The following is a 24,932-nucleotide window of genomic DNA, read 5'->3' on the forward strand; positions in this document are numbered from 1 at the left end:
AGCTGCTCTGGAGAAATCGCTGTGTCGTCTGCTATGTTCGCCCACAACTTAACAATAGGTTTGTTGAATAAGACCTCCCGATCAACTATAATTGCACAACCTAGATCTGCTGATATGTGATTGGATCCCACCTGAAAATAGAGATAGTCCAGAAGGACCGCTAGTTACCTCCTAGCAGAGGACTTTAGTACACAAAGTAAGCTGGGAAGGGTTTTTTGGGGGGGGAGGATATTGAATCTCTTTGAACCCAAATGAGGGTTATTCATATTTTATTTACACTAAATTGGGTGTTTTCATGCACAATTTACCCTAGTATCTGCATTTTTATATATGTTACTAGGCTGAAGAACTGCACTTTGAAATTCAGAGAAGTGTGAATTTAAAAGAATGACCGTGTTTCAGTTCACATATTGTTTTTGATAGTGCAAATTAGGTAGGTAGGTTCACCTTTAATTAAGAAATGAATTAGAATAAAGCCTATATCTAAGTATGCTGTACTTTCCTCCTTGGGGTTCTCTTTTGACTTGGTTCAGATGAGCTGGCTTTGTTTCCCCAAGGTCATTTCAATGTCAGGGGAGCAGCCCCTCCTCCTCCTCAGCTGAAGGGAAAGGTATTGATCACGGATGATGAATGATTCACGCTCCCTGAAGTAAGAATCCTTAGTTAATGGGTGAACCATGTGAGCATGTCTGAACCCTTTGTTGATGTGCTCTTCGGTGTTTAATTTTCCAACCATCGCTTGTTGCAAAGCTCAGCTCATTGTCTTGCAATTTCTTTTTTATTTAAAGCCTTAATGTTAGTATGACATTAATTGTTGTTGTTTTCTAGTCAAGGGATATCCTGCTTTCTCCCTCTGCAAAGGAGTTGCTCAGAGTGGCTTATAAACAGAAAAGGAAGCCCAAGAAAGCAACAGTGACTCAACAAATGACCGAAAATGAAAAAACAGCAGTGAAAATTGAAAACACAAAGAGCAGGGAACAGCAGTCAATACATGAAGCAGCAACAGAATTAAAAGCTTGTTTTGTTGTTTTTTTAAATGTCAATTACAGGCAGAAAACAGAAGTTAGATTAGCCTCAACCAGAGCCAGGGCCTTCTCAGCACTGGCTCCGGCCTGGTGGAATGCTCTGTCTCATGAGACCAGGGCCCTGAGGGATCTGATTTCTTTCCGCAGGGCCTGTAAGACAGAGTTGTTCCACCTGGCCTTTGGCTCAGAATCAGTTTGATTCCCTCCCCCTCTTTCTTTTTCCTTTCTCCTCCTGTGAAGAGGCTGCATCCTAATGTTTTAATGTTGTATTTTAATCTTGTTTTTTAAATTGTATTTTAATCAACTTGTTTTTATTATTGCTTGTTAGCCGCCCTGAGCCCGGTCTTGGCTGGGGAGGGCGGGGTATAAATAAAATTTATTATTATTATTTATTATTAACCTCTCAGGGCAGGGTGTTCCACAAATCAGAAGCCACCACAGAAAAATCCTCTCACATTCTGCCACCAATCTCACCACAGAAGGCAATGGCACCAGTACAGCAGCTGGTTTTAAAAGGAGATGGTCTTTCATGTGGCTCCATCCGAAGATCTTTAGAGCACTATAGATAAAAACAGTACCTTGAATTGCACTTGAACATGAACTGTCAGCCAGTGCAGCTGATACAAAGAAGATCACTTGATCAAAGGAATGTAGGAAGCTGGTCCATCTAGCTCACTATTGTCAATACTATCTGGTAGCGACTCTCTAGAGTTTCAGAAATGGGATAGCCTATCTGGAGATGCCAAGGGTTAAATCTGGTGCCTTCTGCACTCATAGCAAATGCTCTACCACTGAGCTACTGCCTGTCCCCAAGCGCCCCATCAAGATTTTAGTGACAGCTTTATGCACCAGTTGAAGTGTCTGAGTTGTTTTCAAGGGCAGGTGTGTGAAGAGTGCATTGCAGTACAGTGGTACCTCGGGTTACATACGCTTCAGGTTACACACTCCACTAAGCCAGAAATAGTGCTTCAGGTTAAGAACTTTGCTTCAGGATAAGAACAGAAATCGGGCTCCGGCGGCGCGGCAGCAGCAGGAGGCCCCATTAGCTAAAGTGGTGCTTCAGGTTAAGAACAGTTTCAGGTTAAGTACAGACCTCTGGAATGAATTAAGTACTTAACCCCAGGTACCACTGAAGTCCAATTGAGATAGAACTAATGCATTCAGGACCATGGTCAGCTCTAACACTACCAGGAAGAGGTGCTACTGGTGCTCCAGGCCACAGGCAACATCTGAGCATCTAGCAACAATTCTTGGTCCAGTTGTACTCCCAAGCCACAAACCTGATCTCCTAGATATCTCCTGATATCCTATTCCTTAACCAGCAAGCTTCACGCTAGCATTTCTGCCTTGTCTAGATTCAATTTCAGTTTTGCTTACCCTCATTCAGCTCATCACCGACTCCGCCGACTCCATGGATGAATCTTTCAATTTCAGTTTCTCTCGTTTTCCCAGCGTTCAATCCTCCACATCCCCACATTGGTTTTTTATGGGTTTGTTTATCTTAAAAGTCTCCATGCAAATTTGTTTGCATTTAATGCCTTTTTTTTAGTCAGATCCCCCCCCCCCATGGAAAAGCTGTTGTTTGATTCCGCTCTTTTGACTAATGATTGGCAGGTGTCCAACACTGCATTTGGGGGCAATTTGTGCTGACCAAACTCCCAAGAATTCCTGAATGAAACTGATAGTCTGGATCCATTTCAGTCTGGGTTCAGGTCTCGTTGGGGAATGGAAATGGCCTAGGTTGCCCTGATTGGTACCTCCTCTGGGAGCTGGACAGTGGAAATGTGTCACTGTTGATAATAATAATAATAATAATAATAATAATAATAATAATAATAATATTTTTTTTATTTATACCCCGCCCTTCCCAGTTCAAAAACCGGGCTCAAAGCGGCTAACAACAAATTTGAAACACTTAATTGATGCAACAAAAAACAGCATAAAATACGGTATAATGCCATTGAATGTTTCAGTGACTTTCAATACACTTCTTTCAATTACATTGCAATACATTTCATTGCATTTCTTCTAAGCCTCCTTGCAGTGGTGATCTTCGAAGGGGGTGGCCATTTCTCAGTGGTGCTGGTCCTTCATTACAGATGGGTCTCAGAAGGCAGTTTGGGGGAGGCTCACTTGGACTTTCCCCCTATGGGTTTCCATATATATTTTAATTTGGTCCCCCTTGCTTTTCATCATCTGTGGCGAATCCCCCTAAGACAGATGACACCCAACACTTAGGAGTGGGAAATGATTTAGGCTTGACCATTAGCAGGAAAATGGTGCAGAAAATGGATTGTGCAGAAAATGGATTAATGCAAAAAAACCAAAAAACCAGCCGCTTTCCATTAGAATTAGGCCAGGTCAGATGGGGTTAAAACTGGGTAAATGAAGGAGGAAACAGTGCAGCGTGTTACTGAGCAAAGACAATCAAATGCCTTGACATCTGTAACTTTCCCCTCAGTGCCCTGACATGCTAAGAGAAAGCCTCTGAAGTAGGCAAACCCCACAGCCTCAGAAATATGGTTTCAGTCTATATTTTTATTAGATTTTAGGGGGGTTGTGGCACAGCCTTTCTAAGACCAGGTTTGGGGAAGGCTGGTTCATGGCAGCTAGTAAAGTAACCTAGCATTTCCCCAGACTGGTGTTCTCCAAACAATAAGGGGGAAAGCTCCATAGCAGACTACAGTGGTACCTTGGTTCTCAAATGCCTTGGTACTCAAACAACTTGGAACCCAAACACTGCAAACCAGGAAGTAAGTGTTCCGGTTTGAGAACGTTTTTCGGAAGCTGGACATGCTCCGTTTTGAGTGCCACACTTCCGTTTTGAGTGTTACGCTGAGGTCTGTCTGTTTTTCCTATTTATTTTGCGTTTTTGTTTTTGTGGCTCTTTTTTGTCTTGTTTTAGTGACTGTGGGGCACTCAGTTCAGCTACTGATTGACTGATTGTGCGACTGCAGTACATTGTTTATTGCTTTCATTTTATGGATCAATGGTCTCGTTAGATAGCAAAATTCATATTAAATTGCTGTTTTGGGGGTTGTTTTTAAAAGTCTGGAACGGATTAATCCATTTTGCGTTACTTTCTATGGAAGAGCGCACCTTGGTTTTGGAACGCTTTGGTTTTGGAATGGACTTCCAGAGCAGATTAAGTTTGAGAACCAAGGTACCATTGTACACAGTTTGCATGGAAAAAAATTCCAGGTTTAATCCATGATATCTGCAAGCAGGACTGAAGAAACCTGAAAACCCAGAGAACCCCTGCCATGCCTTGCAGGCTACACTAGGCTAGATGCACCAGTAATCTTGACACAGGGCAGATGTGCACCATCCCTCTAACACACATCCAGTGCACATTTAAAGTGCATGGCTTCCTCCCAACATCCTGGGAACTGCTGTTTCCCTCCCCTTATGAAGCGACAACCCCCATCACCCTTCACAAACTACAGTTCCCAGTATTCTCTGGGGGAAGTCAGGGGCATTAAATGTGTGTTGGATTTGCTTTAGAGGTATAATGCATGGGTAGGTAAACTAAGACCCGGGGGCCAGATCCAGCCCAATCGCCTTCTAAATTCAGCCTGCAGACGGTCATGTTTTTACACGAGTAGAATGTGTGCTTTTATTTAAAATGCATCTCTGGGTTATTTGAGGGGCATAGGAAATCATTCATTCTTCTTCTTTTTCAAAATGTAGTCCGGCCCCCCCACAAGGTCTGAGGGATAGTGGACCGGCCCCCTGCTGAAAAAGTTTGCTGACCCCTGGTATAAAGCATCTATGATGACTAAGGTAGCTTCCCCAGGGTATCGCTGTGTTTTGGACAGCAACTCACAGCAGCCCCAGTTGGCTTGTGCCTAAGATTTCAGATTAAAACTGCCAGTGCTGGAAGGAAAGGAGGACCTTTTTATGCCTCCCCACTTCTAGCCACTCTCTGAAGACTGGAGAAGCGACCCCCATAAGAATATTAGGGGGGGCAGGCAGGGAGAGTATGGCTTTGTCTTAAGATGAGGACTAGACCATGTGAAAAATAAACATAAGGTTTTAGCTGCAGCTCATTCATTTTCAGCTTTGTATTCTTGTATTGAAAAAAAAGTGTGTCTACTCTAGACACTCCATTGCGGCACCCATGACCTAGGTCTAAGGTGCCATTTAGCTCCTAGCTTTCATATCTCTGTTTCTAACACTGCCTGGGACTGATGGGAGTTGTAGTCCAAAACATGTGAAGGGCACCAAGTTGGGGAAAGCTGGGCTGATGCTTTTGGCCACTGATCCTTGATAGCCATTTTGCTATAAGGCATTTTGCTTTAACGGATCACCTGACGGATGAGCTCAGAACTGAATTCTGTTCAGGCACATTTTTTTCCAGCAGCAGCTGGAATTAAATCTATCTGTGAACATTCAGGAACATGCAAGAGAGAGATAGAGAGTGTAATGATGACTCCGTTAAATTGCAACGCTCATAACCTGTTTTGAATAAGAACCACTGTTGGCGTAATTTGGAAATGGACCGAGTCTCCATACATCTTCATCTCCCGTGCTTAATAATAATACCCACCAGGTTCATGGCCTCTGAATCTATAGCCCAGCTGTAATAGTATGTTGCATATTAATGGGACATGTTTGAAAGTGCTTTCAGATTATTAGAATTCATACAAGTGATTTATGGAGGGGAGGGGGGCTTAAAACAGCTGGCTGCCAATATAAATGGGCTTAGGGAAAGTCGAGTGTAATATTTGCAGGTCCGAATAATGACAGCCCTCTCCCCCACCCCCCAATACATCCAAAAGGCTGAGAAGCAGAAAATAATTTCCTGGCTCAAAAGATAAAGCAAAGGCTTTGGGGCCGAGGTGGTGAACCCAGCCTGTGAAGAATTCGTGCTATTCTCAATTAAATGTCAGGAGCTGCTTCTCTCGATTTAAAAACTGGTGGATTAAGACACCATAGCTTTATATTTATAGCCCAATAAACAGCACAGCCTTTCTTTTGCTGATCCTGGCCAGTGGCAAAGCAAGATTCAGGGGAGTGCAACTGGTTCTGTCACAGAGTCTTGAGGGCACCATAGCGGGTGTCACAACCATTATTTAGAACGGAGCACAAGAGGCTGGGGGGGATTTTGACTTCACACAGGGTGCCACTGAAATTGGAGACCCCAAGGTCCCCTGCTGCCAGTGGGCCTGAACTGCCTTCACCGGTAGCCTGAGAAGCAGAATCAGCTGGCGATGGTTTGCCTAAGGTAAAAATAAATGCAAATTTGGGGGCCATCAGGAGCCAGGCTCATGAATTGCACATGGCCCAGCTCTGCCAGTGGGCGGAGGGGAGCAACTGCCTCAGGTGGAAGATACTGTTGGTGCTGACCTTTAAAGCCCTAAATGGCCTCGGTCCAGTATATCTGAAGGAGCATCTCCACCCCCATCATTCTGCCCGGACACTGAGGTCCAGCGCCGAGGGCCTTCTGGCGGTTCCTTCACTGCAAGAAGCCATGTTACAGGGAACCAGGCAGAGGGCCTTCTTGGTAGTGGCGCCTGCCCTGTGGAACACCCTCCCACCAGATGTCAAAGAGAACAACAACTACCAGACATTTAGAAGACATCTGAAGGCAGCCCTGTTTAGGGAAGCTTTTAATGTTTGTTGTTTTATTGTGTTTTTAATATTCTGTTGGGAGCTGCCCAGAGTGGCTGGGGAAACCTAGCTAGATGGGTGGGGCATAAATTATTATTATTATTATTATTATTATTATTAGGTGCAGGATGCTATCCCACTATCATTCTTGGATTGAGATTCAGCTGCCAGTTTAATCAGCTTCTGTACAGGGAAAGGAATGTCTGTGCACCCTCTCATCTTTGGTCCCCAGAAAGGAAATGCATCACTTGCCAAAAAACAGTGACCCAATACAAATTTGCAGTAATGCTTCTGAATACCAGCTGCCAAAAACTCTTGTGCTTGGGTGCTGCTTCCAGTTTTCCCACAGGCCTCTGGTTGGCCACTGTGTGAACAGGATGCTGGACTGGATGGACCATTGTTCTTATATTGTCTACTCTGACTGGAAGCAGCTCTTCACAATGGCTTTTCTCACCCCCCCTCCCTGATTTTTTTTTAAAAAGGGAGATCCTCATAACTGGACCATGGGGTGTTCTGTCTGCAAGGCATGTGCTCTGCTACTGAGCTCTATGGACCAACATCCTCTGGAGGGGCGCCGGGTTGGGGAAGGCAGATGTCGAGAGAAGCCTGCCAATCTGCATACAGCTGATGAAGATGTTCCAGCCCTTGATTTTTACAGATCGTTTTCCAGCATGGCAAACATCACTATAAAAACGGTTTTATAGCCTCTCGGTTGAAATTAAGCATGGATTCATAAAAGTGTCAGCAAATGAGCCCAAAGGACCCGATGCAATCTCAGAGGAACCCAAATGACCTTTCAGGTAGCTTGACTTTTATGGGGTGTTATAAAATATATATTTGCCAGCAGCGTTGGAGTGAGAGTGTGGGCAGCCTGCTCCCGTCTTCAGCAGACCAGCCTTTCTCTCTCTCGTCTTGCGATTGTGTGGTTGCCAACGGACTCAGCAAAAGGGGCCTGGCCTGCTCCTCTGCCTTGAACAGCAGCTTTGAGTGGGAGAATCTTTTCAGGACAGGGAGAGATATAGGGTTGCCTGCTAATGCCTGCGTAACCGCTATTCACCGAGAACAGTGTGGGTCACACCTGTATACCCTGCAGCTTTGAAAGAAGCTGGACATGCGGATTTCAGATGCGCTATGTGCAGATGTGCTTCAATGAAGCTGAATGTTGGAAGATTCAGGGCAGGTAAAGGTACCCCTGACCATTAGGTCCAGTCGTGGCCGACTCTGGGGTTGCAGCCGGCGTACAGCTTCCGGGTCATGTGGCGAACCAGAGCAGTGCACGGAAACGCCGTTTACCTTCCCGCCGGAGTGGTACCTATTTATCTACTTGCACTTTGACATGCTTTCGAACTGCTAGGTTGGCAGGAGCAGGGACCGAGCAACGGGAGCTCACGCCGTTGCGGGGATTCGAACCGCCGACCTTCTGATCGGCAAGCCCTAGGCTCTGTGGTTTAACCCACAGCACCACCCGCATCCCTTCAGGACAGGTAGAAGAAAGGAATTCTTCATAGGTAAACTATGGAACTCGCTTCCATGGGAGGTAGTGATGGCTACCAACTTGGATGGCTTTAAGAGAGAATCAGACCAATTCATGGAAGGCAAAGCAGTCAATGGCTACCAGCCATGATGGCTATGTTCTGCCTCTATGGTCAGAGACAGTGATGCTTCAGACTGAGATGAGTTGCTGGAAGCCACAGGAGAGAGTGCCCTTGTGCTTGGGTCTTGCTGGCTGGCTTCCCAGAGGCACCTGGTTGGCCACTGTTAGAACACGATGCTGGACTAGATGGGCCTGATCCGGCAGGCTCATCTTAGGTTCTTATGACGTGTCGCATGCAATCTCTCATAACACATTCAGGAATGCTACGTGCCGCTCGAGCCTGTGCATCTATACTTTCAAGTAAGCCCCACTGAAGGCTCTCTCCCAAGGGTGCCTGCAGCCCCAAAAGCTTTCATAGCATCACTTGGAAAACCATCCATTGATTCCAGTACAGACAATGGAAGCTTCGCATCGCTGGACCAGTATCCAGGTTATAGACTAATGTATGGGAAGCTGCCTTTGAAGCAGGAGCGAGGAACCCTTTTCAGTATGAGGTCCACATCCCCGTATGGGAAACCTTCTGTGGGGGGCTGCACACCTGTGGTGGATGTGGCCAGAGATACCCCACCAATCCACTCACAAAAACTCAAGCCTCCACCCAGCCAAGTGGAGCCATCAATCAATCAATCAATCAATCAATCAATCAATCAATACTTGCTATAAATATTGGAAAACCAGATTTTGAAAACCAGGTAAGAGTTAGAAGAGAAGCACACTTCCGAATGTGGTTTCCTTTCCTTTTTTAAGCAAGTTGGTGCTAAAATAGGAGCCCTATCTAATACGACTTGTTTAGAATATACTTCAGCTGTCACCCAGCCTTCCGAGAGCCAAGCGGCAGGTCTTTGGGCTGCGGAATATGCCTTGGTTGATTTTCCTACCCAGCCAAGCAGAACGCGCAGGGAGAATCACACACGTTGAACAGTGAAGCCTGCGAGCTTAGTTGCAGATTTAAACCGAGGAGCGATGCCCTGTGGGACTGGCCTTTCTGATAGCAGTTAATCCTGAATAAACATTCACTAGGAAGCGTTGCCTTCTGCCTAATGCATTTGCTTAGGGCTCCAGCGAGGGAAACTCCATCCCTAGGGAAAGTCACGCCGTGGCTTCTCTTTTCAATTCCGTGCAAATTTCTGAAAGCCAAAGCCACACAGCTGCATGCACTGATTACGTGCAAAACTGCTTTTGTCAATACGTTGGCAGAGGCATGGTGTGCCATGAAACCTTTAATAAGCCAAGATTGAGACGCCACATGTTATTAGGTTAACATCCGTGCTCTCAAACTGCTCCTTTGTTTTCATTTCCCTATTCCTGTTTTGTCCCATTTAATTTGCCTTTTGGCAGCAGAGGTTGCTGGGGGGGGGGTGCAGGATGCGCATTTAAAAATGTTTGTCGACAGCCAGGAGTTTCCAGACTCCTTTTCTTAGGCAAGGAAAGTGTCACACAGGATTTTGCCTAAGTTGACTGCCCAATGTGAAACTGGAGGTAGGCTAGCAAACAGTATCTGGTGTTGAGTAGGAATTCCTAGAAACCAAAAAAGTATTCATAAATGGATAAGGTAATTAGTTAACTTTCTAGGGCAGTGCATATATACACACACAGAGAGAGAGCACATTTTAAGCCATGGGTAAAATGTGGTTTCTGGGGCAAATGGAACCTTTTTGGCATTTGAATTTTCCTCAACATTCTAACCTTATGTCATATTATGGCACCTCCACGTTTAAAAGCCATTTATAGAGCAGTAACTGCCTCTCTTTGGAGCAATTTTGGCTTGGGGCTGTTCATCCTTTCTCACTCACCGCCATCTTATAAATCTTCCTTCTTTATGACATGCCCCACAAGACAGCCATAAAAATATGCACTCAAGAAAATTACAGCAGTTATTTTTGACTACCAAATGAATTTATTTTCACACTTTTATTTTTTTAAAGCTGTGGGCGATTTCTGACATCTTTCGAGCTATAATTTCACAATTCCTTCCCTGCCCACCCCCAAATTTCACTCCTCAAGTTCCTCAATGCAAAAAGAAGAAGGGTATTTGGTACGAAGTTGCAAGTGGGACAAGGGGAGGGGAGGGGGTTAAATATGCTCTGTTCCTGTTTTAGAAAATGCAAATAATTTATTTTTTAAAAAAATGCTAAAAGAAGAAGGATATATGACTGAAGCTGTGTGATATACCAAAATGACGAGCCTCAGAGGCTTTCCACTAGCACACTGTAAGTTTGGCATCAGGGGTTTTTTTTGGGGGGGGGGGGTCTTTTAATAATATTCTGCTGGAGGACCAGCCCAAAATGCTTTGCCGCCTGATGGGGAACAGCAAACGGTTCCCCTCCTCCAAAGTCAAAGGGCATACCGTATTTTTCCATCTATAAGACGCTCCTGTCTATAAGATGCCCCATATTTTGGGGCCTCAAAATTTAGAAAATAGGGGGGATTGAGCTTTTGGGGAGGATTATTTGGGGGGAATGCCAAAAATCGCTCACCTGCCGGAACACAGCACACAACCACTCACGTCGCAGCTGCCTGATCATTGCCATTAGCCCCCCTGCTTGCCTCTGTGGCCGCCAATCACGCTCCCGCTTGCAGTTGTCTACAGTATTGGTTGCTGCAGTGGCAAACAGGAGGGCTAATGGCAGCGATCCGGCAGCTGCAACGCAAGGGGTTGTGTGCTGCACTCTGGTGGGTGAGCGATTTTCGGCATCCCCCCCCCCCAGTAATCAAGTGGCAAATTGCCGCTTACAATCTCGGGCTCGCGCCAAAAAACCATTCGCACGTCCCCCCTCAGCACTACCCATGTAATAAGACGAGCCTAAATTTTGAACCTCATTTTTGGATCAAAAAAGCTTGTCTTATACACAGAAAAATACGGTATTACCCAAGGCTGGGCAAGTTATTTTGGCACCTATATGCAGAAAGATTCCAAAAAGCACCTCTCGTGGGAGTAAAAATATAATGACCGCGTATTAAATTAAAAGCAATTTGCTGCCATTTCTTGACACTCGAAATTAGCTGCCTGAGGCAACGGCTTCACTTTGCCTAATGGTAGGGCTGCCAAGTTTTGTTGCACCTATTTGAAGGCATTGGATAAATAAATGGACAAAGAAGGCTAAATGGAGATGCCACTGAATACCAGTTGCAGGTGCAGAGAGCATTGTTGTGCTCAGGAGGGGAGCTGATTTAGGAAGCTGCCGTTTGCTGAGTCAGTCCAGCAGTCTATTTCTAACTCAGGATTGCCTCTGAATACCAGTGAATGGCGATCACAAGTGAGGAGAGCCCTGTTGTGCTCAAGTCCTGCTTGGGGGGCTTTCCATGGGGGCATCTGATTGGCCGCTAGGAGAACAGGATGCTGGACTAGATGGGCCACTGGCCTGATCCAGAAGGGTGATTTTATGTCCTTAAAAGGGGCCCTTTAATAAGGGATTGTATTGGAGCTGACTGAATACTGTGGTACCTCGGGTTAAGTACTTAATTCGTTCCGGAGGTCCGTACTTAACCTGAAACTGTTCTTAACCTGAAGCACCACTTTAGCTAATGGGGCCTCCTGCTGCCCCCGCACCACAAGAGCACGATTTCTGTTCTCATCCTGAAGCAAAGTTCTTAACCTGAGGTACTATTTCTGGGTTAGCGGAGTCTGTAACCTGAAGCGTATGTAACCTGAAGCGTATGTAACCTGAAGCATATGTAACCCGAGGTACCACTGTAATCAGTTGGGATTTGGTTGGAAATGGCCGACTATTTTTTTATTGTATATACCTAGTTGGAGTAGAAAACGGGTTTGTTACAATCTCCTCTATCTGCAAGGAGCTCAGTCAGGTGGACTGACACATTCAGAGAAACTGTGTCATCACCTGCAGCTTGAAACCTTCCAGAAGCACCTTTCCTGGTTGATTCTGCCAAATGTACCAACAGCCTTAATGCCTCCAATGAACGTAGATTCTGAAGTGCGTCGAGAGCCTTCAAGAGGTTTCGGGTCCCCTTGTGTGTGATCTAAAGGCACTTCAGCCTGGCAACATTGCCACTTCTCTGCTTAGCTCCAAGCAAGGTTCGCCAGTCAATTACCCTCTCTCAGAAAGCCTTTGTGCACCTGCTTTTAGCATCTCTGTCTCCTTGGGTGTTTCTGTCACTTCAGAACCGTGTGACAGAATAAAGGGGCAGCCTTGAGTTATCTTTTCGATGCAGTTAAGCTCGCAAGAGGGAAGGCTCAATGGCAGAGCATCTTCCTTGCAGATGCAGAAGGTACCCAGGTTCAGTCCCTGACAACATTCCAGGTAGGACTGGGAGAGATTCTTGCCTGAAACCCTGGAGGAGCTGCTGCCACCTAGTGCAGACATTATTGAGCTAGGTAGGCCAATGGTCTGACTCACCGTAAGGCAGTGTCCTATGTTCCTAAGATTATCTGTTGCTGCTTTTGCACTGCATGTAAGGCAAGCATAACTGAACCCCTGTAGCCTAGCCATGAAAATTTTGAGACTTCACAGTAGAGGTGTTTTCTATCAAGAACAGCAAGGGGAATAAGGCAGAGCCATTTAAGAGAGTGGGGAGAGGGCTTTGGGGGCCACAAGGTGGTAGAGTGTTACTAGATCAGGCTACTTGCACCTGCTTTGTCTACCCAATATGAAAACAGAATATGTGGACATGGGGTTTATTTTCCACTAACAAGGATGTTATTTTGAGCAAGCAGCAAAATAAGGAAGCCATACACCAAGTAAAGAACCAGATCTAGTTTATTCTATTTTGTGTTTGTCTGTCTGTAAAAGTAACCACAGGCTAAACAGAACACCCTACCAAAAAAAATTCAAAAAATCTAGATTTTATTTCTCCCCTTTCTTTTTAAATACAGAGCTAACAATCGTAAATTCAGTGAGATTTCAAAGAACAAGAAATGGTGGTTAGAAAGGGCAGAGAAGTGCTTTGCAAGTCACAGTTATTCCTGAAGAGGGCCAAAACAGAAAGTATTTTATTTGCTTTTATGTTATCAACACTAACATGCATGGTAAGACGGTCCAGGCTTTTGGGGGTTGGGAAAGGTGGCAGACAAGCTCCCTAAGAGAGAGAGAATGTCAAAGTCTAATAAGCAAACAAGATAGCTCCTACCAGACCATTGTTTCCCTGTGGCCAGGTTTCCATGTTGCAAAGGCAAGCCACAGTCATGTGGATTGTCTAGACCAGGGTTTCCCAAACTCGGGTCTCCAGCTGTTTTCGGACTACGAGTCCCATCATCCCTGACCACTGGTCCTGCTAGCTAGGGATGATGGTCGTTGTAATCCAAGAACAGCTAGAGACCCAAGTTTGGGAAATGCTCATCTAGATTATTCTTCCCCAGCCTGATACCCTCCAGATGTTTTGGACTTTCATCAGCCCCAGCTGGCACCAGATTGATGTAGATAATGTAGGCTGATGTAGATCTACAACCCATGCTTCCTGGGCTACCTTTTTACTTGGCTTGCTTGTTGATGGCCGGACAAATGTATTTTGGAATTCTAGGTGTAACCTGATGCCCTCAGGACCCAATAGAGACTAACTCAATCTGCAATCTCCATCTTGGACTGAGCCTAAATGCTGGTTTTCTGGCTGTAATGTTATCCTTATTTTTGTTACTGCTTTGTGTAACATCTAGCTTGATGAAGGACCCTGGAGGACTGGAAAGTGCGCTCACTATTTTCTGATATTTTGGTTGGTCCTAATAAAGGGGCTGCACAATGGTGGGCAGCTTTGGTACAGCTGGGGTCTTCTTGTATGCTTATCAAAGAGTTGAGCGAAATATATAGGCAATGGGAGTGAATCTACCCCCACCCACCCCCTCACTCTCATACATGCACACACCTTTTGGCCTGATTTTAATCTTTCCATTGCTGCTAGAGATCCCTCGGCTTTGTGCCCATTCAGAGATGTTTTGCAAAAAAGCCTAGAATCACAGAACTGAAGCATTGGAAGGGGTCATGAGGGGTCATCGCATCCAATTGCCTGCAATGCAGGAATCTTTTGCCCAACGTGGGGCTCAAACCCACAAGCCCTGAGATTAAGAGTTGTGTGCTCTACCAACTGAGCTATCCCAGTAGCAACATGTTTTAGCAACAACCCAGATGCCTTTACTGTCCATACCCAGTCTCAGGCTACAGTCCTATACCACTTCCCTGGGAGTAAGCCCCACTTAGAGTGGGACCTCTAAGTAGGAATGTGTAGGATTCTGCAATAAATCAGTAAGCCCTTCAAACTGTGGGGTCTCCGAGCTGAAATACTCTGACCTTAAGAGAACATTTCATAAAAAATAAAACCAGTTTTGTTCCCTAACATTATACCTCCCCACTTATTAAAACAGTAACACTGCCCCCCCAAATGGGGGAAACCCCTGTGTGTTCCTCACCCACAGCAGGTGGATACCTTGCCAAAGACAGGCATAGGCAAACTCAGCCCTCCAGATGTTTTGGGACTACAACTCCCATGATCCCTAGCTAACAGGACCAGTGGTCAGGGATGATGGGAACTGTAGTCCCAAAACATCTGGAGGGCCAAGTTTGCCTACGCCTGGACAAAGAGATGCTGGTTGTGACCACCAACTAAAGTCCCGTGTGTGCAATTCTTTTCTTTAAGGTCTCCCAGATCCTTTTGCTCCAAATCTCAAAATACTTCAAGCCCCTCCTCTTCAAAGCAATGCACGGAACCAGCTGATGTACTTCTTAACATCAGACCACATTTTCCTCCACACCTGGGAGGATGAGACAGGGCTGAAGGTTTTTCCACTGGTGATGTGGGATGGATCTCCTTCCAAGTGCATTTAAAGGAAAATCCCTGTTGCTGGTTCTATGGAAGGGCTGTAGAGTTCAGTCCCTGGCACCTCCAGGAACTCTGTTCCTGAAACCATGCAAAGCTTCTGACAGTCAGTGTAAGCAATGCTATTAAGAGGACACAGATGAGGAAGGCTATTCCGGTAGCCCCATAAACACTGGAACATTCTCACCAGGGAGAAGAAGGAAAAATCAACAATGAAATTGAAGAAGACTTGTAAACATGTTTGCTTTCTGAAACCATCCTAGACACTGAATGCAACAACAGAATGAAGCGTGCGCCAAAAGAAGGGGGGAAATACCACCAGCAAATGCAGCACATTATGGATGTCTGCCCCTTTAAAAGCCCTTAAAAATAAACCCAAAACCCTGTGAATGCCATACTGAATTGCAACTACATTGAGCTCTCAGAAACAGGGGTGGACACAATAAACGTGTCACAGAACAAACTGAAAAGCTCCAGAGACTTGAGAAGCTTCGGGTGGCTGTCTGCACACCAGATTTATGGAAACCCATTAACTTAAAAATCAGCATGCGCACACGCACACACACACCAGGTCTACATAGAGAATGACATCTTGATCTCTTTGTTGTTGTTCCTTATCACTTATTATTGCTGTCTTAAGATACACATTTTTATAGACTATTTCAAATCTTCCAGGGCAGTTTTCAGAATACATTCCAGCACTTTTCAGGAAAGAAAGCAAAAAAGATGACCGTTTGGCAAAGAAAAGACTTTCGACCTGGGTATTATGAAAGAACCACATTGCAACATCCGTTGACAAATTACTCCCCGTTGAACGAAGGACTGTAGGCCCCAGTCTAAGTAAAAGTCACTCGTGGTTAACTTGTTCTTTTCATGAGGCTTGGTCATGGCAGAATTTCAGATGGATTGGAGCCAGTGCCCAAATTCTGCCCCTTTGAAGCAAGTGAGAGGTTTGCAAGAGCACAAATCTCCCACTTGTTTCAAAAGGGTGTTGTGTATAATGGATTGCTTGTGGGTTGTGGCCAAAGTGGATTCCCCTCCTGCCTTTTCTCCCCAAGGTAGCCAACTGTCTCCTGTGAATTCGAACGCTGATCCTCAAGAGTCATTCGAATGCCTTACAGAAAATGACTGAAAAAGTGCTCCAGAGAATTATGAGTAATTATAATAACAGAGCATTCATATAAGGCATTTCAAGTGTTCAAATGCAGTTCACACACATATTGTCCCAGGACTCGCTGAAATACCCCTATAAAGTGGGACAATGTTATCCATCTCATTGACTTGTGTAAGGCCATAGAAATGTGCGGCCAAGGTGAGATTTGAACTGGGGGCTTTGCATGAACATGTGACACACTATCTTGAGTTTTTCTCTGCAGTTTCCTCTTGCCGCAGCTAGGGAAGTGCGGCCAAATGAGCAGGCTTGCCATAGGTCAGGGCCACACCTCTGCATGAACAGGGGCAGTGATGCTTATTGGGTGAAAGGTGTGGAGACCAACAGTAGGGGGAGCCAGAGCCAACAGCAGGCAGAGCCACCTCTGACTACTTGTAAGTAAAGAGTCAGGTGGGGAGGGGGAGCCGGAGGCTACCTGAAGGCAGACCAAGGTTAGAAGGGCTCTATTTGTACTAATGGACCCACAGGGGGACTTCATTAGGGCATAAAATTGGACCTGCACATTGGCATCGTGTTTTCTTCCAAATAAAATGGGAGCTGTAGCGTTCTTTCCTTTGCAGAAACAATTTTCTTTTTCTTTTTAAAAATACTGGTCATTTGAAGATTCCCTCATTTTCATAGCTGTCTCCCCCCTCAAATAATAATTTAAAGATCAAAATGTTTCAGCTGCAAAGGAACGTCCCTTCACTTCAATGAAAGGAGCCCCTGAATATGTAGCTGAAGACTCTGCTGAACAGGCAAAAAGTTTCATGTGCATCACATCTAAAGCAGAAGAGGGTGCTCTAAGATGCAGCATCACGGCTGCATTTGGTATTTTGGACTTTGTCAGTGGTTTGGTGAACGCAGTTGCCAATTTGCTGGCTATTTGGATTGGAAAGTGGAAGTTGATAAAGAGACAAGACGACTGCTTTTAGCAGAATTCACCATACTCTTAAACAGGCTTGCCCAACCCATTGCCCAAAGATGTTTTTGGACTAAAATATTAATCAGTGCCATCCAACACAGACCTTCTGGATGGGGCTGGTGGGAGTTGTAATCCAAAACACCCAGAAGGCACTCGGTTGGGCAAAGGTGCCCTGAAATGACAAGGAAGCCCCCATTTCATGCCTTGCTTGCAGAATCAGCCCCTCTTCTGTCTGTCATAAATTCCTGTGGCTATTTTGCTATGGAACTTTCAAATGCTTAAAGAAATCCCAAAACAAAAGGAAAATCCAACCATCTAAAAACAAAACACAGTGTAATAATAATAATAATAATAATAATAATAATAATAATAATAATAATGTTAAAACTATTTAGGGGTTCACATCCATGAGGAATCCGTTGTTTCATACCAATGGGAAGTCCACATTGGATTAAGTCATCAAATTTTTAAGAAAGAAAGAAAGAGAAAGAAAGAAAGAAAGAAAGAAAGAAAGAAAGAAAGAAAGAAAGAAATTTCTACTTGATAGGCTACTGTAATAGCACTAATCAAATGGCACAACGTTTTCCCTTTTAATCAAAGGAAGCAGTGACAAATATTTGTTTACAATATCACAATAACATGATATTAAATTAATAGCAGGTTCATACAGCCCTGGGGATTTGGAGCCAAAACTAGTCTAAAAAGTACGTATTTTGCTTTGGCAATGATCCTTTATTTAAATCTGAGACTTCACATCGCTTACGAAGAGAGAGATCGTGTTAAAAAAACAACAAATAAATCATTGGATGAGGTCGCCCTGACATAGATGTCATCAAGTGATGTACAATCAAAATAAATGTTCATTTTCTTTGTGTTTCTTAGCTATACAGTGTGAACTAAGCCATGTTTGACAGTGTGCTGGTGACAAGATGGAGGAACACCAAATACTGGCTGCACTGAGTCTAGAACGTATTGGATTCACTTATCCCCTCTTCTGGCTGTAGGAACTGGGCCTTCAGAGAGCAGGAGAAGAGGGGGGAGAGCTTCTATTTTGAACAGCAGTTGCTTCCATCAAGGATACAACACTAGAAACTGCTTCTGAAGGGTTGTGAAGGGGATCAAAGTTTTTTAAAGGGACATGGGTATATGTATGATGGTCTTAAGCAGACTTAATGGGTGTTCTTAATAGGGAATCTGTTCTGCAAAAGGGAACTGCGATAATTGTTTTAAACTATGGGTAGTCAACATGGTGCCCTCCAGATGCTGTCAGACTACATTCCCATCAGCCCCAACAAACGAGGCCAATGGCTAGGGTTGATGGGAGTTGTAGTCATACAACATCTGGAGGGTACCATATTGACTACCATTTTTTAAACTTGTATCCCCACTTTCCTCCAGGGAGTTCAGTCCACTTTTTCATTTTTGCACAGAGCCAGGTTAGTCTGAGAGATGTTGGGCTGGACCAGGGTCGCACAGTGAGCTTTGTGGGTGGAGAAATATTAGAACTTGGTTCTCTGCAACTTTGGTCCAAGGATGAGGAAACTGTTGTCCCCCAGATGCTATTGGACTCGAACTCCCATTGCCACTGACCGTTGGTTATGCTGGCTGGGACTCTTGGGAGTTGGAGTCCTGCACTGCCTGGAGAGCCACAGGCTTCCTATCTGGTCACTATGCTGTACCACACTGCAGGTGCTGTGCCATAATAGGGAATGCAAACTTGAGTTAAGGGATATCTGGGGAGGCCAGTGTGGAGCACACGGAGGTCATTCCACACAGGCATGCTGGTGGCAGTTCTGCCATGCATCCCTCCAATATCCCCTACTTGTGCTTACATTCCCTATTCAGGAATAATCCCTAAAAAGGGCTTCTACAACCAGGATTTCTGAGGAATTCCCAGGGCTCATTTAGACAAGGGCTTTCACACAGCAGGAGAGCATCTGCCTTGCATTCAGAAGGGCCAAAGTTCAGTCCCCAGCGGCCTCTCCAGGCCAGAAATGTCCTCTTTCTGGAAGCCTGGACAGCTGCTTGACAGTCAGCGTAGACTATAGTGAGCTAGATGGACCAAGCGTCCGACTTGAGAGAAGGAAGCTTCCTATGGTCCTAGGATCCCTGGGAAAGAACCACAGTTGGTGCTAGATATGTATTTATTGGGTGGATCTGGGATAGCCAACAACAGTGCCCTGCAGATATTCTCCGACAACGACACCCACCATTCTCTATTTTTTGTGAGGGTGAAATGCTTGCTTGGGGCTAGACGGGCCAGCCTGTTTTTGAAAGAGGAGTGACACCCTTTTCTCCACTCACTAGTCTCTCTCTCTCTTACTGCACCCTGCCACCGCTGCAGTGGTTTGCCCTCCTCTCCTGTTGCCCAGTTCTGAATAAACTGCTCACAAAAGCAACAGACCTATTCACGGACAGTTGACGCTTGTGCTGTCCTCGTAGGGTGATATTTACACTTTTTAATGTACATAAGCAAAACTGTTGATGGATGGGAAGTAGGGGGCAGTGAGGGAGCTGCCAGCTGATCCCCTAGTGCTGGTACTCCTAATGGAGAATTTGGGGTTTTGTTTTGTGTTAATCAGCTTATTTTAAAAGACCTTAAATACCCATTGTCACCGTTAGCTGGTTTCCTCCCCTCATCACCACACGGCCCTCTTTGATTTCTTCTGCTTCTCTTTCAAACAAATCATTATTATTTTCAAAAGAACCTTTTTTCGATTCTTCTTTTCATCGCCATATATAAAAATAGCTATTGGAATTATTTTTAAAAAATGAAACGAAACATGAAAATGGAAGTGGCTTCTCTGGAGGATAAGGAGGCAGTCCACAGGGTTCCTGCACACATCGTTTGCTCCTTCCATGGAAGAGAGATGCAGGGAGCTCCCACAGCCCAAAGGAGCCCCATAGGCATTTCACAGAGTCCTTCCGCCCATCTCAATGGACTTAGGGGAGAGGGAGATCTTTCCCCTTCCTCTCTCTTCCTGACAACGGTCACATCAGAGGGGCTCCTCATCCTTTCTTCCATAACCTTACGGCTGCTTCGACTACTTGTACTGAGGTAGGTCACCAGCCTAGAGAGAAAACACGCTACATTCTAAGGCTTCAGATATGAGGTCTATAACCAGCTGTGCCACCACCGGTGACCTAAAGAGCAACCGCCAGATTCGGAGAAGACATCTCCACAAGGAGAGAAGCTGGCTGCTGAGAAGCTCAGCCAGCAGCATCAAGTGCTTTGAGGCTTGGCAGAAGATGTCCACCTTTTAGCAATCAGGTCTGGTTCACACGGACACACACTTTTGATAGCATGTGTGCTAAAACTGGAACGAAGAACAAGCCTGCTGCATCAGGCCAACGACCCATCTAGTCCAGCATCCTGTTCTTACAGTGGCCAATCAGATTGGCACCACCTCAATTCTGTCCCCCACCCTCCCAAAAAATTTGACACACACACACACCTGTGCGGCATTCCACATTTTGGGTGAGAAATGGTCAGCGCTAAAGTTCTGCATGCATATAGTCTCCTGCTCAAATTCTAGCATCTGCAGTTAAAAATATCTCAAACCGGAGGGCTCCTCTCTGCCTGCAATCTCCAAGAGATGCTGCCAGACAGGGCAGAGTGGCCTTGGCTTGATAGCTTACAGAAGGGAGAAACTACAGCTCATCCCAAGCATGTATGGGGAGGGCCATAGCTCAGTAGCAGAGCACTTGCCTTGCATGCAGAAGGTCCCTGGTTCAATCCCCAGCACCTCCAGTTTCACTTGGGAGTCTGAAACCCTGGAGAGTCCCTGCCTGTTATTGTGGACAATGCTGGGCTGGATGAGCCAATGGGTATGGCTCGGTTTAAGGCATCTCCCTACATTACCTGGAAGTAGATTCCACTGAAACAATACTTTCCTCTTCTGTATAATATATTTAAGGGCAGTAGTTTAGTGGAAGGGCATTGAATTTGCATGCAGAAGGTTCCAGGTTCAATCGCAGGCCTTTTCAGGTAGGGTTGGAAACTGCTGCCAGTCACGTGTTGACAAAGCTGAGCAAGACGGACCAATGGCCTGACTTGGTATAAGGTAGCTCCTTCTATTTCTATATTTTACAGGCCCTTTGTTCAGTTGCAGAGCCCTTGTTACGCATGCAGGAAGCCCCACGTTCAGCCCCACGTTCAATCTCCCACCATGAAGGATCTCTGGTACCAGGAGAAAGACTCTTCTCCACCTGAGACCCTGAGGAGTTGCTCCAAGACAAAGGGAAAGGGTCATGGCTCAGTGGTGGAGCATCTGCTCTGCATGCAGAAGGTAAAAGGTTTAATCCCTGGCATCCCCAGGTAGGTCTGGGAGTGACCTCTGTCTGGTACACCTGAGAGCCACTGCCAGTCAGCTGAGAAATACTGGGCTAGATGGATCACTGGTCGTACTCGGCATAAGGCAAGAACTGGACATTGGGAGTGTGGATTTCACTGACCAGCCTTATGTACAAAGTGATAGGACTCTCCTCTCTGTGATGAAATCATTTGCACATGCAATCATCACGTGATGTTTTCAATCATCACTTGATGTTTCAGTCATCAAGTATGCACAGATGTGGTGAACCAGCTCTGAGTGATAAAACTGGAAAGAGAGCAGCTCTTCAGTAGTAACCCGTGACCAGTAGTTAAGTAGTCGCTTACGGGCAAAAGTTTCATCTTTAGGTGACCGGTGGCTCTGCCTTTTTTTTTGCTACAACCCTAACAATCTTTAAAGTTCCTTTTAAAAAAACAGCAACCAAACAAACATGATATAAAAACAACTCTTGACACAGTAAACCTCTACACAAGTTAACTAGCAACTTGCCTAAAAGTCAAGTTTATAACACTAAGGGGGGGGGGAATGTCATCGACAACCACTACTGGGGACGAATCCATGCCTGCTCATCGTCATTCCTCTTTTGGAATCTCGGGGCCAAGCGAAGGAAGAGAGGCGAAGGAGGGCGAGGTGGTCTGACGACACAACAACATGGTTCTTCTACAAAAAAGCTTCTTGAGGTAGAACATTGCTTTCAAGGTTTTGGAAGTGCTTTACATTGGAACGATGGTGACAATAAAGGAATACTTTAAAATAAAAAATAATAAAAAGGTAACCAACAACCAACATGGTAGACATGGAGTATGAACTTCTGAGGTAGTACCACAGCTTGTACTGACCAAGTGCTACTCTACTTTGTTTTGAAAACAAAAGGAAGACACAAGGTACTTTGCTTCTTCCCCAAAGACATTCAATTCCGGTTGAGGTAGGTTCTGAATTTACTCGAGATGTTAGTCCAAGTATTTTCTTTTTCTTTCTTTTTTTTCAGTAGACCTTCTTGTAGGCCTGGGTTTTTTTTATTTTCTCCTTTTTCTTTTTGACACACTCGCTTTGCCTTTAAAATAGTTCATCGGCAACAAAACATCCTGAGAATTAGAGACAGAGAGACTTGAAACACATCCGACAAAAAATGTCGTCAAATGCACCCAGAAGTTTGGCCAACCAACTTAGCACCTGAACGTTTTTTTTCTTCCTCTCCCGGAGCTAGGTTAGAGAGGAGGGTCCCGTTCCAATCTGTTTTCTCAACACATTTCACAATGGCAGATCTGTGGGAGGAGAGTCATCCTAAAGCTGCCAACGAGGGACTGAACGTTGGTGAACCAAGACGATAAGAGGTTCCCATCTCGGTGTCTTATGGAGTTGGCCAAGGAAGGCGCCTTGAGAAGCCACAAACGCAGCAGCTGTAGAGCGAACAGCTGGAAAGGAATGTACCAGGAGGCCTGAGACAAGTCAGGAAGAAAAAACTTCATGGAGCTTCCGCAAGGCTGCCTACCGATATAGATATATATATATTTATATATATATGTAATAAAAAAATTAAGAAACATATCGCAGAAATCTTAAAATTGACCTGAGATCGATGAGTCGGTTTAAAGACATCGCCAGGGGTAGGGTTGGGGGGGGTGGGGAGTTGGTGGCTGGCGAGGTCCCGTTAAGAGTCTTCAAAGTCTTGGCAATTATCCTTCATTGGTTGGAGCTTGGTTCAAAGCTGGCTCATCTTGGCTGGCGTTGAGGAGGGGCCTGCCGGGGGCCCCCGAGTGCGGGGGCTGGAAGAGGGTGTCGCTCTCCTCTTCGATGATGCTGAAGTCATCCGGCGGAAGCATGGATGTCTGGGTTTCGTCATGTGAGGTAGGAGGAATATGGTCCAGCTGGGAAAGGAGAGTGAAAAAATGGCTATTTGAATGCCCAAGAAGAAGACTGACTGTCCTCTTGAAATATAATAATAATAATAATAATAATAATAATAATAATAATAATAATAATAATAGCAGGAGTTCCCTATCCCAGAACAAATGGAAATCATCAAGGGGCATGGCTTTGTGATAGAATACAGTGGTAGCTCAGCTTAAATACAATGGTACCTCGGGTTACATACGCTTCAGGTTACATACGCTTCAGGTTACAGACTCCGCTAACCCAGAAACAGTACCTTGGGTTAAGAACTTTGCTTCAGGATAAGAACAGAAATCGGGCTGCGGCGGCGTGGCGGCAGCAGGAGGCCCCATTAGCTAAGGTGGTGCTTCAGGTTAAGAACAGTTTCAGGTTAAGAACGGACCTCCGGAACGAATTAAGTACTTAACCCGAGGTACCACTGTACTTAATTCGTTCCAGAGGTCCGTTCTTAACCTGAAACTGTTCTTAACCTGAAGCACCACTTTAGCTAATTGGGCCTCCTGCTGCCGCCGCACGATTTCTGTTCTCATCCTGAAGCAAAGTTCTTAACCCAAGGTACTATTTCTGGGTTAGCGGAGTCTGTAACCTGAAGCGTATGGATCCCGAGGTACCACTGTACATGCTTTACATGCGGAAGGTCTCAGGTTTAATCCCCAGCATCTCCTGGTAGGACTGGGAGAGTCACTTGGCTGGAAGTCTGGAAAGTTGCTGCCAGTCCGTGTAGGCAATACTGAGCTAGACTGTAGCTTCCTATGAAAGTAATGGACATTATGAAAGGCTGTGGCTCAGTGGTGGGGCACCTGTTCTGCATGCAGAAGGCCTCACATTCCATCTCTGGCCTCTACAGGAAGTGCCCCCGACTAAAATCCCAGAGAGTCACATGCCTGTGGTGGGCGGGGCCAGAGGTAAAAGTGGGTGGAGCACAGAGTGCCAATTTTACCTTGGTACAGCAGCCTCGCTTTTCTACACACGCCTCTCTCTATCCTCCAGGCAAAAAAGAGGCCAAGGACACATCTCAGCCAGACTAAGACATTCAAGGAGGGTGCAAAGCAGGGCTGGCGGGGTGTTCCAAGGGCCAGGCTAAAAGGTGTGCAGGGCCCCATTTGCTCCCTAGCCCCGAGGTTCACTGCTGTAGTTTGAAAGTGTGGCAAAAAAACAAAAGCCCCCAGTGTCCCTTCCTTACCACAATCTCCTTGTTGTGTTGATCAGGCGGGGGAGGCGAGGCTGGAAAGAGCCTTTCCAGTTCATTCAAATCCAGTTGCTTCCCGTTTGCATCTGGGTTCTCCCTGTCCCTCTGAGCAGATCCGTTCGAGGTAAGGCCTGCAGCATTCCTCTGGCTTCTTGGGACCTGTGGGGTTGACAGCTGCTCCTGGACATCTTTGCACACCAGCAGCCTGTGCAAATAAGCAAAAGAAGAACAATAAAACCCTCTCTAGCAATGTACCATCATATGAACAAGAAGTCACCACACTAGACGTCCACGAGAAAGGTAGAGTGTCTGTTTCACATGCAACAACTCCCAGGATCAATTCATTGTGCCTCCGGGTAGAGTCTTCTGGGTTTCAGGCAAAAGAATTTCTCAGCCCAGCTTGGAAAGCCCAGGAAGACCGTAAGCATGTAAGAGATGTCCTCT

General features: G+C 45.5%; 1 protein-coding gene and 1 long non-coding RNA gene across 2 annotated transcripts in view; one reads left to right on the top strand and one right to left on the bottom strand.

The window, feature by feature from the left end:
• Positions 1 to 14,241: 14,241 nt before the first annotated feature.
• LOC310749828 lies at positions 14,242 to 20,834 on the top strand. The gene is made up of 2 exons (XR_014541827.1): positions 14,242 to 14,627; positions 14,762 to 20,834. It is a non-coding gene; the product is annotated as an uncharacterized lncRNA (long non-coding RNA).
• Positions 20,835 to 21,077: 243 nt separating this feature from the next.
• Positions 21,078 to 24,932, bottom strand: part of IGDCC3 (immunoglobulin superfamily DCC subclass member 3) — a 106,027-nt gene continuing 102,172 nt past the window's right edge. Inside the window, exons 13-14 of the mRNA XM_083586433.1 lie at positions 24,483 to 24,693; positions 21,078 to 23,274 (exon numbers count right to left, since the gene is read on the bottom strand). Of these exons, the coding sequence (XP_083442559.1) occupies positions 23,083 to 23,274; positions 24,483 to 24,693 (403 nt within the window). The 3' untranslated portion in view covers positions 21,078 to 23,082. The remainder of the gene's footprint in view (positions 23,275 to 24,482; positions 24,694 to 24,932) is intronic.

Source organism: Podarcis filfolensis, assembly GCF_964270895.1.
Source record: "Podarcis filfolensis genome assembly, chromosome: 14".
NCBI lineage: Eukaryota > Metazoa > Chordata > Lepidosauria > Squamata > Lacertidae > Podarcis > Podarcis filfolensis.